The 14,736-nt window shown below is 50.5% G+C and overlaps 1 protein-coding gene across 1 annotated transcript in view; it reads left to right on the top strand.

Annotated features, from left to right (window-relative positions):
* LOC101021715 (E3 ubiquitin-protein ligase RNF213) overlaps positions 1–14,736 on the top strand; it is a 101,596-nt gene that overhangs the window by 57,856 nt on the left and 29,004 nt on the right. Inside the window, exons 25-35 of the mRNA XM_021928097.2 lie at positions 1,254–1,372; positions 2,486–2,605; positions 3,032–3,177; positions 3,533–3,680; positions 3,932–4,067; positions 7,258–7,449; positions 8,956–9,101; positions 10,578–10,732; positions 11,956–12,168; positions 12,461–12,642; positions 13,290–13,410. Of these exons, the coding sequence (XP_021783789.2) occupies positions 1,254–1,372; positions 2,486–2,605; positions 3,032–3,177; positions 3,533–3,680; positions 3,932–4,067; positions 7,258–7,449; positions 8,956–9,101; positions 10,578–10,732; positions 11,956–12,168; positions 12,461–12,642; positions 13,290–13,410 (1,678 nt within the window). The remainder of the gene's footprint in view (positions 1–1,253; positions 1,373–2,485; positions 2,606–3,031; positions 3,178–3,532; positions 3,681–3,931; positions 4,068–7,257; positions 7,450–8,955; positions 9,102–10,577; positions 10,733–11,955; positions 12,169–12,460; positions 12,643–13,289; positions 13,411–14,736) is intronic.

Below are 14,736 nucleotides of genomic sequence, written 5' to 3' on the forward strand. Positions count from 1 at the left end.
CCACTGCAGTCCAGCCTGGGGGCCAGAGCGAGAGCCTGTCCTCCCCACAAAAAAAGTGAAATGTGAGAAGTGTAAATAATGGAGCATTAACAAGCTATAAAAGGACGCCTTTGAAGCCTGTGTTTGTAGACATGTTTTAGTCATCATTAATTTTGAATTATACAATTTGAATTTATTTCAAGTTCGAAGGAAATAACAGTAGGTAAATGCTTTTATTCCTATTTATTGGATGTTTTTATAGTATTTGTAGGGGAAGTCTGACGCTCTTAGAATTAACTTTGTGCCTTTATCACTTAAAGTAAAAGTGATTTCTGGACCTTTTTGAAGCATTGGATGCCATATTTCATTTTGCGGCTCAGATTTCAACAAGAAACTGGCTTTGGCCATTGGTCATCTGAAGGGAATGGCATTGCGCACAGAACTCTTTGTTGAAATGGAAAGGTCCACTGGGTGCAGGGGCTATTTCCTGTAATCCCAGCTACTTGGGAAGCAGAGGCAGGAGGATCGTTTGAGGCCAGGGGTTTGAGACCAGCCTGGGCAACACAGCAAGACCCCCGTGGCTTAAGAGAAAAGAAGGAATGGACAGTTCAGCTAGCCTCACCCTTAGTTGCACCGGGGCAGGCCCATTGAGGAGCACAAGATAGGGTTTCTGGTCAACAAAGGAATGCCACGCCGGGCGTGGTGGCTCATGCCTGTAATCCCAGCACTTTGGGAGGCTGAGGCAGGCAGATCACCTGAGGTCAGGAGTTCGAGACCAGCCTGACCAACATGGAGAAACCCTGTCTCTACTAAAAAAATACAAAATTAGCCGGGCATGGTGGTGCATGCCTGTAATCCCAGCTACTTGGGAGGCTGAGGCAGGAGAATCGCTTGAGCTGAGGAAGCGGAGGTTGCTGTGAGCTGAGATCGTGCCATTGCACTCCAGCCTGGGCAACAAGAGTGAAACTCCGTCTCAAAATAAATAAATAAATAAATAAAAATAAAGGAATGCCACTTCAAAGCAGAGGACACAGGAACGGGGAAGAAAACGAGCCTGCTAAGAGAAGATTTCTCATCTCCCTGTGAGAGAAGAAACCACAATCACAGGAGTCTGAAGTTTATGTAAAACTCCTCAGAACGGATGGCTGTGAGACCAGACCAACAGCTCAGAGACCACCCTTCTGCAGCCGCACAACTTTGCTTTATTTAGGTGCTTGTTTTTTTGTGTGTGTTTGTTTTTAAAATAGGTATTCTTTTTTTCTCTCTTTAAATAGGTATTCTGCTATAAATGAAATCAACAAAATACAAGAAAACGAGGACCGTATCTTCGTCTATTTCATCACAAAACTGTCCCGGATGGGAAGAGGAACAGCTTATGTGGGCTTCCATGGAGGTGAGATCAGAACATCAGTCAATGTATTTATTTATTTATTTTTATTTATTTTTTGAGACAGAGTCTTGCTCTGTTGCCAGGCTGGAGTGCAGTGGCTCCAGCCACTACAACCTCCACCTCCCGGGTTCAAGCGATTCTTCTGCCTCAGCCTCCCAAGTAGCTGGGATTACAGGCACGCACCACCACGCCCGGCTAATTTTTGTATTTTTAGTAGTGATGGGGTTTCACCATGTTGGCCTAGATGGTCTCGATCTGTTGACCCGTGATCCGCTCACCTCAGCCTCCCAAAGTGCCGGGATTACCGGCGTGAGGCACCGCACCCAGCCCAGTCAGCGTATTTATTTAAGTAATGTTGGAACTGTTTCTCATTTGGTTCTGCGTTGTAAAAGTCTGAAATTAGAATATTATTGTTAACTTCAAGAGGATTCTTTCCAGATGCAATTAGATTTCTTACCACTGATTACTGTGAAAACGTGAATCCTGGCACGGGAGGCTGTGTGCAGCCTGTCCTGGACTGACTGTAGGCAAGCTCCTCGCCTCTTAGCATGCGGGTCACACAGAGCGGAGACCCCTGACTCCCGACGTACACTGTCGGGAACGCACCGATATGCCTGTTTGGCGGGGAGGGAGAGTGGCGGGCGTCGAGCTACCTTCAGATCTTTTTTCTTCCAAGGAATAGTCATCAGCTATTTATGACATAGAAAAGTTGGTATTCCAGAAACAGGAAAGTAAGTTTACGTGAATCATTTCCTGGAGAATGGAAGGCAGACCTTGCCAGTGTCCCCCGCCCCTCACTAACTGTGATCCAGCAAATACAACAATGCACGGGTGAAAGAACCACAGGCCTTATCCACGCGTGCTTCCCACACCTGCCATTGCAGGTCTTACCGTTGCTGTTTATGTAGAAGTTGTTGATGTGCACAGCATCGGGTCTGGTGTAGTATAGGGTCGGGGGTTTCTGTGCAGGCCCATTCCAGGGTTTTGGCTTCAGGGTGCCAGTCATTCATTTTGCAGCAAGGTAATGACAAGCCAGGGTGTGCAGTGTTCCTGCTTAGGGCTGAGCAGCAGCCGGGAAAGACACGAGATGGTTGTGGGTGGCTTCACTCTTCACAGGGCTGTGGCAGTCTGTCCACATCGATGACCTCCGGAGATCCACCCTCATGGTTTCAGATATGACCAGGCTGCAGAGTGTCACCATCAGCCAGCTGTTCGTGCCCAGAGACTTGCCTGAGTGTGAGTCATGAGGCGGAGCCTCTGGGGGAGCGGGTGGTGGAAGGGCAGATGGTAGGTGTGGAGCATGACGTGCACATGGCACTAGGAGCAGGGCCACCGTGTGTCGTCCCTCAGCAGGAGCGTTAGCTCATCATCACACCATAGGGCCGAGCAGGTGCGCTTACCACAGGCTGAGGTAGAGCTCTGTGATCAGGCCAGCCATGGAAGTGAGTGCCTAGAACACGGCAGAGCCCAGGCTGGAAGGAAGGGGCTGCCTTGGGGGCTGATCTTCATGACCGTGATTTCTCATCTGCGGACCCATCACCAGAGCGGGGGCCAGGGAAGCCTGCACTCGGAGCCTAAGCACACAGACTCCCAGATGGCGCCGCTGCCAGTCCCCATGCCACTTTCTGAGCGGTAACGCAATCACGTTTGCTTTGACTGCAGTGGGCTTGGAACACCGGGCAGAAGACGGCCGTGAGGAGGCGATGGAAACGGAGGCCAGCACGTCAGGGGAGGTGGCAGAGGAGGCCATGGAAACAGAAGGTTCTGAGAAGGTGGAAAAGGAAACCTCTGAACTCGGAGGCAGTGATGTAAGTTCTGATTCTTGGGACCTCCCCTTGTGCTGCTGGTGACGCTTCCGACCTGCCTCTTTATGCTTTTGCACTGGGAGCTAGAGGAGCCGCCACCGCTGCACGGCGGTGAGGGTGGCGCCCCACTTTCCTCACACAGCGACGGTCTTGTTGCTGGTTACTGGGGGTTACTGGGGGTCAAGGGCATCTGCACCGGCAGTTTGGTGGGGGGTGGGGGTTGGCGTCCTTCTTTGTGCATGAGGACCGCCGCCCTGTGCTGTTTGCTGCATCGAGACCTTCATCGCATATGGGTGGTTTGGCTTTTACCTGCCGTGTAAGTGGCAGAAACGGGCGACCTAACCGTCTCCACCAATAGGTGTCGATCCTGGACACCACCAGGCTGCTGAGGAGCTGTGTGCAGAGCGCCGTGGGCATGCTCAGAGACCAGAACGAGAGCTGCACGCGCAATATGCGGAGGGTGGTGCTCCTCCTGGACCTCCTAAACGAGGACAGCGCGTGCCACGGTATGAGCCTCCCCATCCCTCTTGCCCCTGCCCCCACGTGGGCTCATTTCACTGCGTGTTGGGGACCCTCTCAGGTTTCCGTGGCTCAGCAGAAGCAGTGACACAGTGGGAATCTAAGAGCATCTCTCAGATTTTGCTCTAGAATTGGCCTGGCCAAAGGACTTCTCTTCCTGAGGCGGGTGGGTCAGAAGCACTCCAGAGCCAACAGCCCAGCCACAGCCATGCTGAACATCTTCTCTGCCTTTGTACAGCCTCTTTCTTGCGGGTATCCAAGATGCGCCTCAATGTCCTTTTAAAGACGCAAGAAGAGAGCCAGTTGCACACTCTGGAGTGGGTGGCGAGAGAAGCCTGCAACCAGGACGCCCTCCAGGAGGCGGGCACATTCAGGTACTGTGACTAAAGGAAGGAGGGAGTGACTCCAATCTGGTGGCAGCATGGGGACCTGCCTGGGGGCATCGTCTCTCCATCCGAGCCATGGGGACTGAGCTGTTTCTTTCTAAACCTCTCAGTCATTCAAAGCTGTCATTTTTTTCCCCAAGAAGCGCACAGTAGGTCTGGACAGTGGCCAAGTGGCAGGTGCTGGACTCTTCCTCTGCTTTTCTGTGTTTACAGTTTTGCATACTAAAAACTTTTAAGAAGCATATCTGTTCTTAGAGTAGAACATTTACTAACATGTTGTTAACCATAGAAAGGCTGCTGTTTTCAGTTATGAAGTTGAAATGATGTGCAGAGCAGGCAGGGGACAGGCGGTATTTCCCCAGTCCTGCTGTTTGAAGAATGGTAACAGCTAAACCAGGACCCAGCAGCACCATTCACTGCCATGGTTATTTTTCTGTCACCCATGGGACGAACCTTGATTATCCCGGATGTGGCCGTGTGTTGTGGAGGAAGGAGGGGTGCTCTGGGCCCCAGACGGAGGGCCTCTAAGACAGACTCTCAGACCTCCTGCCTGACAGCCTAAGAATCCAGTGACTTTGTTATTTGGGCCCAGCTTTCTCATCTCTAAAAGACAGCGGACCTCCTCCGTGAGTCCCTTCCAGGTTCAAGCTTCTGCACCAGTGATGGGTTCGCTTTGGGCCTACGGCCAGGTGTGATCTGCAGGAGGGAACGTGAGGAAGAAGTAGGGTGAACGGGAATGCGGGCTTAGGGAGGAAGAAGTGGGGTGAATGGGAATGGGGGCTTATGTACACCTTCCTTATGACCAGAGATTTTCTGATTCTTTTTCTCTAGTTATCCTTCATTTCTTTCCTTGTCACGCCTTCTGAAGGGATTTTAGGAGACAGAAATATTTTCATTTCCCTCGGTTCCTCCTTGTGTACTCTATTGATACTTTTTTTTTTTTTTGAGACAGAGTCTCACTCTGTCACCCAGGCTGGAGTGCAGTAATGTGATCTCAACTCGCTGCAACTTCCACCTCCTGGGTTTCAGGCGATTCTCCTGCCTCAGCCTCCTGAGTAGCTGAGACTACCGGCACCCACCACCACACCCAGCTAATTTTGGTATATTTAGTAGAGGCGCGATTTCACCATGTTGGCCAGGCTCGTCTCAAACTCCTGACCCGAGGTGATCCACTTGCCTCAGCCTCCCAAAGTGCTGGGATGACAGGCATGAGCCACCGCGCCCGGCCTGTTGATGCTTTTAATCCCTGACTCCACTTCCTGGGACCAGCCCTGAGTCACTGAACCTCCTCAGCCTGCTCTTCCCCGCTCGCTGTTCATGCAGCACTAGGTCTGGCTTCGTCACATTCCGTGGTCACCGTGAGGCCTGCGTAGCCGCTGAGTGGTGGCCAGACCCGCACCCTCAGCTCACCTGCCCCAGGGCCAGCAGCGCCCTGACTACCTCAGTTCACCTCCCCTGTGTTCTGGGGGACTGGAGTCCTTTGTTCTCTTGGGATTAAACAGCACAAATCCTGAGAGTCCTTTGTGTCCCGAACTCTGCCTGCCTGTCCAGATACAGCAGAATCAGGCTCAGCTGCTCCCGCCTCTCCCAGCGCTTGGGTTTTCCTTCTGCCTTTTGTGTTCTGCGACTTTTCCCAGTTGGCTGTTTTCTCCTTCTGGTCACTGGGATGCTTTGTCTTCCCAGTAGATATTTTAAAATTCTTGCCAGGATCCTGTGTACTATATATTTTAAAAATATAAGTATTTCTTTTTATTCTCTTCAAAAGAGAGGCTTTGATTTTCCCCCAACATTAATGACCTTGTGGTTTTTGTTTGTCTTTTGTTTTTTTGAGATGGAGTCTCACTCTTGTCCCTCAGGCTGGAGTGCAGTGTCACGATCTCGGCTCACTGCAACTTCTGCCTCCCGGGTTCAAGTGATTCTGCTGCCTCAGCCTCCTGAGTAGCTGGGATTACAGGCACCTGCCACCATGCCTGTAATTTTTGTATTTTTAGTAGAGGTGGGATTTTACCATGTTGGCCAGGCTGGTCTCGAACTCCTGACCTCAGGTGATCCGCCCACCTTAGTCTCCCAGCGTGCTGGGATTAGATGTGAGCCACCGCGCCCGGCCACCTTTTAATTCTTATCCTTTACACAAGAATTTTGAAATAGAGTTTTTATTGTTACATGTAAATATATACAACAAAATATATATAACAACAAAATGTCTTGTAGTTAACCAATTATCTTTCTGTCTGCCTGTCTGTGCATTCATCCATCCATCCGCCTGCCTGTCCATCCACCCATCAGTCCATCAGCCCCTCTATCCATCCACCTGTCTGTCTATCAGACACCCAGATCTAGTGTACAAAAACATCAACAGGAATAAATACTTAATTCCAGATAAACATGTGCCTTCTTGTTTAGTTTGATCCGGGACAAATTTATTTTGGTCTCTTCATCTGTATTATAGTCTATCCACATCAGATTTGTAAAATATTTATTTTTTCCAAATGGATTGTCATAATTTTATTTATTTGGAGAACCTCGATGACTTGTTCTGAAAAATAGTTACATACAAAAATTATGCAGCTTTGCAAAAAATAAAGCAGATAGGTGCGGTGGCTCACACCTATAATCCCAATACTTTGGAAGGCTGAGATGGGAGGATTACTTGGGCCAGGAGTTTCAGACCAGCCAGCCAGGGCAACATAGTGAGACCCCATCCCAACAAAAAAAAAAAATTAAAAATTAGCTGGAGGTGGTGGCCCTGGGCGTGGTGGCCCTGTCTACTTGCACGGCTGAGGTGGGAGGATCGTTTGAGCCCCGGTATTCAAGGTTACAACGATCTATGATTGTGCCACTGCACTGCAGTCTGGGTGACAGAGTGAGACCCTGTCTCACATATATGTTTTAAAAATAAAAATCAAACACTACTTCACCCTTCCAGTCACCTAATGACAGTTGATTAGATGTAGAATTAAGTTCCATTCCAGTTCTGCCTCTCATCTTAGATATTTTTATGAGTCTGTTTTCTAGGACTTAAAAATGATGAAAATATCAAGTTCCTGCCATCGCTGTAGTGTGGTAATTAGACTAGTTGTTTTGTTCATGCTCAAGAAGGAACACAATGTCAAAAGGTGGCCGACCGCCATTGTGGTTCCTCTGAGCCGTGGTGGCCATTCTCTCTCCTGTGCTGCAGGCACACCCTCTGGAAGCGGGTCCAAGGTGCTGTCACCCCTCTGCTGGCGAGCATGATATCGTTCATCGACAGAGACGGCAACCTTGAGCTACTGACTAGGCCAGATACTCCGCCCTGGGCAAGAGACCTTTGGATGTTTATTTTCAGTGACATGAAGCTTCTGAACATTCCTCTTGTGATGAATAATGCAAGGTGAGTGGAGGGCTTTCTTTCCCTGGGGAGAGAAACTATCAGAACACAGCAGGACCCTAATATGCTCTCCCAAGTGCTGGGTGAAATGCAGCCCTCAACTTCAGAGCAACGTTGATGTGGGCGCTTTCTGCAGTAACAATAGGAAGTTTGGCCGGGCATGGTGGCCCACGCCTGTAATCCCAGCACTTTGGGAGGCCGAGGCAGGTGGATCACAAGGTCAAGAGATCGAGACCATCCTGGCTAACATGGTGAAACCCGGTCTCTACTAAAAATACAAAAATTAGCTGGGCGTGGCGGTGCGTGCCTGTAGTCCCAGCTATTTGAGAGGCTGAGGCAGGAGAATCACTTGAACCTGGGAGGCGGAGGTTGCAGTGAGCTGAGATTGCGCCACTGCACTCCAGCCTGGTGACAGAGCAAGACTCTGTCTCAAAAAGAAAAGAATAGAAAGTTTATGAAGCGCCAAGACATTTTTATCTCCACCCTCCTCATTTCCCTGCTTTCAGAGCACTGGTTCTAGCCAGACCCAGTGTGGTATGGCATGGAGAAGCTGCGCTTAGAACAGCCCCGCGATCTGTGCTGCTTCCCCCTGTGATCTGTGCTCCCTCCCCCGTCCCTCATTCCCTGGTGGAGCTGCACAGCCCCCACCCCCCTCCCCAGGTCTGATGCTGTGGGGCCGAGGCTCAGCTCCCAACAGCTTCCACTTCAGCTTTCAGGGGCTTCAATTCTGGATATAGATTAATAAAGAATATAGAAATAAACGTGCCCAGGCTCAGTGACTCATGCCTATAACCCCAGCAATTTAGTAGGCTGAGGCAGGAAAGTTGCTTGAGCCCAGGGGTTCAAGACCAGCTTGGGCAACATAGTGAGACCCCGTCACTACAAAAAATTTAAAAATTAGGCATAATGTGGTGCGCACCTGTAGTCCTAGCTACTGTAGAAGCTGAGGCGGGAGGATTGCTTGAGCCCAGGAGTTTGAGGTGAGATATGATCACACCGCTCACTGCACTCCAGCCTGGGTGACAGAGTGAGACCCTATCTCAAAAAAAAAAAAAAAAGGGAGAAGGAGGGAGAGAGAAAGAAAAGAGAGAAAGAGAAAAAGAAATGGAATTTGAATTCCAGTGGAAACACTTATTTAAAAGACAAGGCGCTGCTGTGTTCATGAAACAAAGACTGTCTAACAAGTTGTGCTCTGTGTTACAAGTTATCAAAGACAGACAGGCTCAGGAACCAGAAGACTTGGTTCTGCTGGACATTTTGGGCGACACACTTGACCCCTGCCAGCCTTGGTTTGTTTTTGTTTTGCCTGTAAAACAAAGATTGCATAAGCTAGTTCCCTAGATCTGTCCTAACAGACACCCTGGGCTGTGAAATCAGCGCTGTCGGCCTGGCCTGTTGGCCCCCTTGTTTTTGAGGCCTGAGAGGAGCTGGCATCAGTGGCGGGTCTTGTCTTGTGTTTTGAGTGACGTCTCACAAACCCTCTTTGTACCGTCACTCGCCTTACTGCAGACATAAAGGTGAGATGGCCTACATCATGGTGCAGAACTACATGAACCTTTCCGAGAACGCTTCCAACAACGTACCTTTCAGCTGGAGAATCAAGGACTATCTGGAGGAGCTGTGGGTCCAGGCTCAGTACATCACAGACGCAGAAGGTGAGGCTACCTCACGACAGGTCAGATTCAGCACAGGTGAATCACAAAGGGACTGCCTGACAGTGAAAAGCAGATGCGTGGCTACCATCGCAAGGTGAATTTTGGAGATTTTAGTTTTCACACTTTGTTTGTACGGCAGCATCCAATTTATGTCACTGTGTCATTTTAAAGTTTCTGTTGAAGGAGTGAGAGGCCCCGGCAGGACCAGAACCCTTCGGTCTTATGGCAGCGGGAGCCTGTGAAATGGTTTCTAGTGCCGTGATGGCCAGGTATTTGGTGAAATGGGGTGTGTTCTGGCAACAGGAGGACTGTCACCTCTACCAGCTGGTCACTCCCATTCTGGGCCTTCTCAGACTGGGGCACTGGACTCAGGAGATGCCCCCAGGGCAGGCGTTCTCAGAAGGCACGAGCGCCTGGAGTATCCCCTACTCCCAGCTGCCCCATCAGGAGTCACAGCCCAGACACAGTGCTGGACTCTGCTGCCAGATGCCAGAGGGTTTGCCATAGTCCAGAAAAACCAAGGACAACGCAACACTTTTGCAAAAGCCGTCTTTCATACATGCAGTAATCTCTTCCATGTTTACTTATTGACCACTCGGAAGACTCAAGGTGGCCTTTTTACTAGGTTACCATTCTGCCACTTTTTCTGAACAAACTCAAAGCAGTCTCTCTCCTCATGAGCATATTCTTTTCTCAGGACAATACCCCACTGACCCTGCTTTTCTATGACAGCATGCGAATTAGGGGCCGCACCCCGCCCACTAGAAGCCAGATCTTTCCAGCTTGCATGGTCTGTAAGGCCAGCCCCTGAAGAGCAGCCCACTCGTTCCTGATTTACTTGGACCTGGGGGTTCCTGAAACATGCTGTGACCTATAGCCATGCAACATACAACTCAGTCTTATCTCAGGTTTTTCTCTTTGGCTGTTTCTGACTTGAATTTGACACGGCTTCCACCTTCTCTTATTTTATTCCACTGGAAAAATATCCTAGGCCAGACGCAGTGGTTCACAATACTTTGGGAGGCCAAGGCTGGCGGATCACCCGAGGTCAGGAGTTCGAGACCAGCCTGACCAACATGGCGAAACACCACCTCTACTAAAAATACAAAAAATTAGCTGGGTGTGGTGGTGCGCGCCTGTAATCCCAGCTACTTGGTAGGCTGAGGCAGGAGAATCACTTGAACCTGGGAGGCGGAGGTTGCAGGGAGCAGAGATCATGCTATCTACTGCACTCTAGCCTGGGCAACAGAGTGAGACTCCATCTCCAAAAAAAAAGAAAAAGAAAAATATCCTAAATGTCTAGACAGTGACTATTCCTTCAGTTCCCTACAAAATCAGGCAGTTGGTGCCCTTTTGTCTACGAGCTCCCATTCGACAAGGCGTCCCCTATTCCCCTTCACTCCAGAGCAACCTGGAGGCACGGGAGTGTCATGACTTAGACGCACTCCAGGCCACTCCTTGGTTTCCTCTCTGCAGGACTGCCAAAGAAGTTCGTGGACATCTTTCAGCAGACTCCTCTGGGCAGGTTTCTCGCCCAGCTCCATGGAGAGCCGCAGCAGGAACTTCTTCAGTGTTACTCGAAGGACTTCATTCTCTTGACCATGCGTGTGGCAACGGAGGAGGAGTTAGAGGTAGATGTTTAGATACTGGCTAAGGGTCAGGTGTAGAGCGTGCACGATGGGGCCTGGATGCAGACACAGGACGTTTCTCCAGCTGCCTGGAGCTGCTGCTGTGAAGTCTGGGAACAGAACATGGTCTGCGAAGGGCGCTGGTGGGTGAAGGGGCCGTCCAGTCTCCTTTCAATGTTCAGTGCTGCACCCTCAGCCCACCACCCAGGGGCTCCTAAAAGACAGAGCTCTCCGGGAACACGAGAAGACCTCCAATTTCCCTGACATGTCTTCTTTTTAAATGTTAAATTTCTCTTGAGAAAATTAAGGTAAATATGTAATGAACTCCACAGGGTGAGAACAAATAAGTGAAATTCAATCGAAAGTCACACTTTTGACTACCTAAAAAATTTTAAACTTCAGTACATAAAAAAGGAAAGTGACAACTGAAGAACATCCTTACAGCCAATATGACTACAGGTTAATATTCTTAGGAATCAATAAGAAAATACCCTAAGTTTTAAAAAATGGGTAAACATTATAAAACAGCAATTTTGTAATCATATCATTAAGCATATCAACATCCAGGAAACATTTGAAAAATTGCTTAGCCTTACTAATAATAGCAAATCAACACAACAGTTTTTAGATATCATGTTTCTGTATTCATTTTGCAAAGCTGTTTTTAAAAAAGGACAGCTGCTGGCCAGTGCTGCAAAGGGCGGGCCAGGGCCAGGCCACGCGGCTGACAGTGGTGTGCACAGCGGGCGCCCTGCAGGGCTGCCTGGCAGAGCAGTTGAGAACCTCATCTGATCTGAACTGCTGACTCTGTCCTGAGGAAACTCCTGGAGACGTGGACAAATATTTGGTTACAGGGATGTCCTTTTCAGCTTTGCTTCTAAAAATAATTTAATTGTCCAGAAATACAAGATGGGCAAATTAAAGTATGGCCATAGGATGGGTTATTGAGCTGCTGTTAAAACCATGTTTTTCAAGTATACAAGTATACTCAGTCACAGAGGAAGTTCATGATGTCACGTTCAGTGGTAAAAAGCCCGGAAGACACAGTGACCTTAACGTGGGAGGAGAGGCAGATAGAAAATTGGACAGAAGCAAACGAGACAGAATAGCATGCATGGTTTCTAATATCGTCTTTTATGGTTTTCCAATAGTTCTGATTTTCCACGGGGAAACCATACCATTTTTGTAATTTAAAAATATATTCTAAAAGCTTTTTTGAATCCCAGTTTCTGCAGATGGCTCTGTGGTCCTGCATTAGGGAACTGAAAGCGGCGTCAGAAGCGCCCGAGGAAGAGGTTTCCTTACCGTGGGTGCACCTTGCCTACCAGCGTTTCAGAAGCCGGCTGCAGAACTTCTCCAGGATCCTGACCATCTACCCTCAGGTTCTCCACAGCCTGACGGAAGCCCCTCGGAACCATGAGCTGGCTGGATGTGAGATGGTATGGCCCTCCTCCGCCTGCCCTGAGCAAGCCGCGGGGTGCTTCCAACTCCCCTCGGAATGGAGAGCTTTGGGGGCTGTGTTCCTAGTGGGAGATTTCTTCACAAGGCACGTACCTCAGCTTAATTCAGAGATGTTAAGAACACATCTCGCTGATGCTTCCCACATCCTAGACAATGAAAGATTCAAATGCAAGCCTGGGACACAAGTACACACGCAGCTAACAGCCAGGGCCTCTGGTGGGCTGGTGGGGAGGGCAACGCTCAGCCACGCCCTGCCGTCTGTCTCCCCAGACCCTGGACGCATTTGCCGCGATGGCCTGCACGGAGATGCTGACGAGAGACACCCTGAAGCCCAGTCCCCAGGCGTGGCTACAGTTGGTGAAGAATCTTTCTATGCCACTGGAGCTCATCTGCTCTGACGGGCACATGCAAGGCAGTGGGAGCCTGGCCCAGGCTGTCATCAGGGAAGTCAGGTGAGACCCAGGAGCCCTCACACACTGCTTCATCTGGCACGTGCTCACCAGGAGCCTGCCAAGTGCCAGGCATGTCCGTGAGAAAGACTGGCAGGTGCTCCAGCCGTGGGAGGGGCTCTGTCCTCACTCCACGTTTGCCGAACCCTTAGTGAGTGCCAGGCATCCCATTAGGGTGCTGGAGACACGAGAGGCAGCTGTGCATTCAGGGAGCTCACTGTGTACTGAGGCTGTAGAAAGACAAGTGGGATACTGTGACACCGTGTGAGGAATGCTGTGATAGAAAGGACACCCAGCGCAGGGAGGCGCACGGAGCAGGACAGGCCCTCAGGGCCAGAGTCCACTTCCCTAAGGAGACAGTTCCTGTGAGGGGCTGTCAAGGCGAGGTGGGACTTGGCAGGCGCAGGACCGTGCAGTGAGCAGGTTGTGGCAGTACCCCGTGCAGAGGCATCGGGTGGGACACCAAGTCCCAGCTGAGCGTCTGAGGGTGCGAGCTGGGGGCGGGCCAGGAAGTGTGTCACATAGGGCTTGCTTGTAATCCTAGCCGCCGGGCCTGGACCCCGGGTCCTCATCTCTTCTCCCGTCTCACTCCTCGTTTTACTTTTGGGTTCCTTGGTGGGAGCTGAGTGAGTGACGCCCTCTTTTGACAGAGCCCAGTGGAGTCGGATTTTCTCCACCGCACTCTTTGTGGAGCATGTGCTCCTAGGAACCGAGAGCCGGGTCCCCGAGTTATGCAGGCTGGTTACCGAGCACGTCTTCTTACTAGACAAGGTGAGTACCTGGGCTGGCCTCAGCACACGTATGGATCCACCCTTTTCCAGAAGGAAGAACAGCGCTGACACTGACCCGCAGCCAGGAGATGCTCTTTTGGCTCTGACCATTTTGTCTAGATGTGCAAAGGAAGGTGATTTCATCACTAAGCCATTATATTTTCCATGTTTAATTGTTTAATTATTTACCCTCTGCTGATTGCTAAGTCAGAGTGTGTCATTTAGAAGCGATTCCAGGAACTGTGTGCAGAAAGGGGCTGACACAGGGAACATGCTTGTGAAACCTTTGGGAGGGATAACCTGGCCTTCGGAGTGATCCCAGAACAGACCACTACCCGGCCGCCTGTGGGAGCTGTTACCATTGTCACAGTCATGGAGACAAGGATGTCAGAGAATGCCACTGGGGTTGGGGTCTTCAAAACAGTGCTGTCAACAGAACCAAGGAACGGGAAACCACCATGCCCTTCATAAAGCTACTAATGTGGGGTGGTCTCCTGCAGAAAAAAGCCTGTGACCCTACAGTGATGCACCTCTGTGGCCATGCAGTGGTGTCCAGCACCAACAGCCACTCAGCCAGACACAGCCTCTGCCTCTCCCTCTGCCTCTGCCTCACCTGCACCCGTGACCTTCACGTGAGCGCATCCAGAGCCCTCACTGCCAGGGGGTCTGGAAGAGGCAGCGCTGGCTGTCCGATGTTTGGAGCACAGGAAGGTTTACTAAAAGGCCAGCACAGATGCTGGATGTGTCGACTCTGACCTATCAGAACATCAGCGACTGAGACACAGTATCAGCTGATTTCCCACCCAGGACAGGTGTGAGCAGCCCAAGGCTAAAGTACCAGCTCCGGGAGACTGGCACAGAGTCAGGTGCCCAAGCTCCTTCTGTCTTGTCCCTTTGGTGTCCCTAATGTTCAGCTTCCACCCTGTGCCTGGCGTCACAGCCTGTGGGACAAAAAGCAGGGGAGGTGGAAGACAGGCCGTTTTCCTTAAGAGCCCAACCACGGACACACACACACCACGCCAGCTCATGTCTCATGATCCTCAACTTGGGCACTCAGCCTTACCGAGCTGCAAGAAGCTGAGGAGTTTTTCGTGGCGTGGTCATGTGCCAGGTGGAACTTGGAGTTCCTTTGCTAAAGGAAAAGGTGGAGAAAGGGTCATAGGACACAGCCGGTGGCCCCCATGCCGCCCTTTCCCCACACCCACACAGCATGCAGCCTCTCCAAGTCTCATCACGTCCCGGACCTCCGGGAGATGCACAGGGCTTTCAGCCAGGTCCAGCGTGGGTCCTAAGGGCCAGGTGCCCATAAACCCGAAGGTAAAGGAGC

This window comes from Papio anubis, chromosome 17 (genome assembly GCF_008728515.1).
Source record: "Papio anubis isolate 15944 chromosome 17, Panubis1.0, whole genome shotgun sequence".
Taxonomy (NCBI): domain Eukaryota; kingdom Metazoa; phylum Chordata; class Mammalia; order Primates; family Cercopithecidae; genus Papio; species Papio anubis.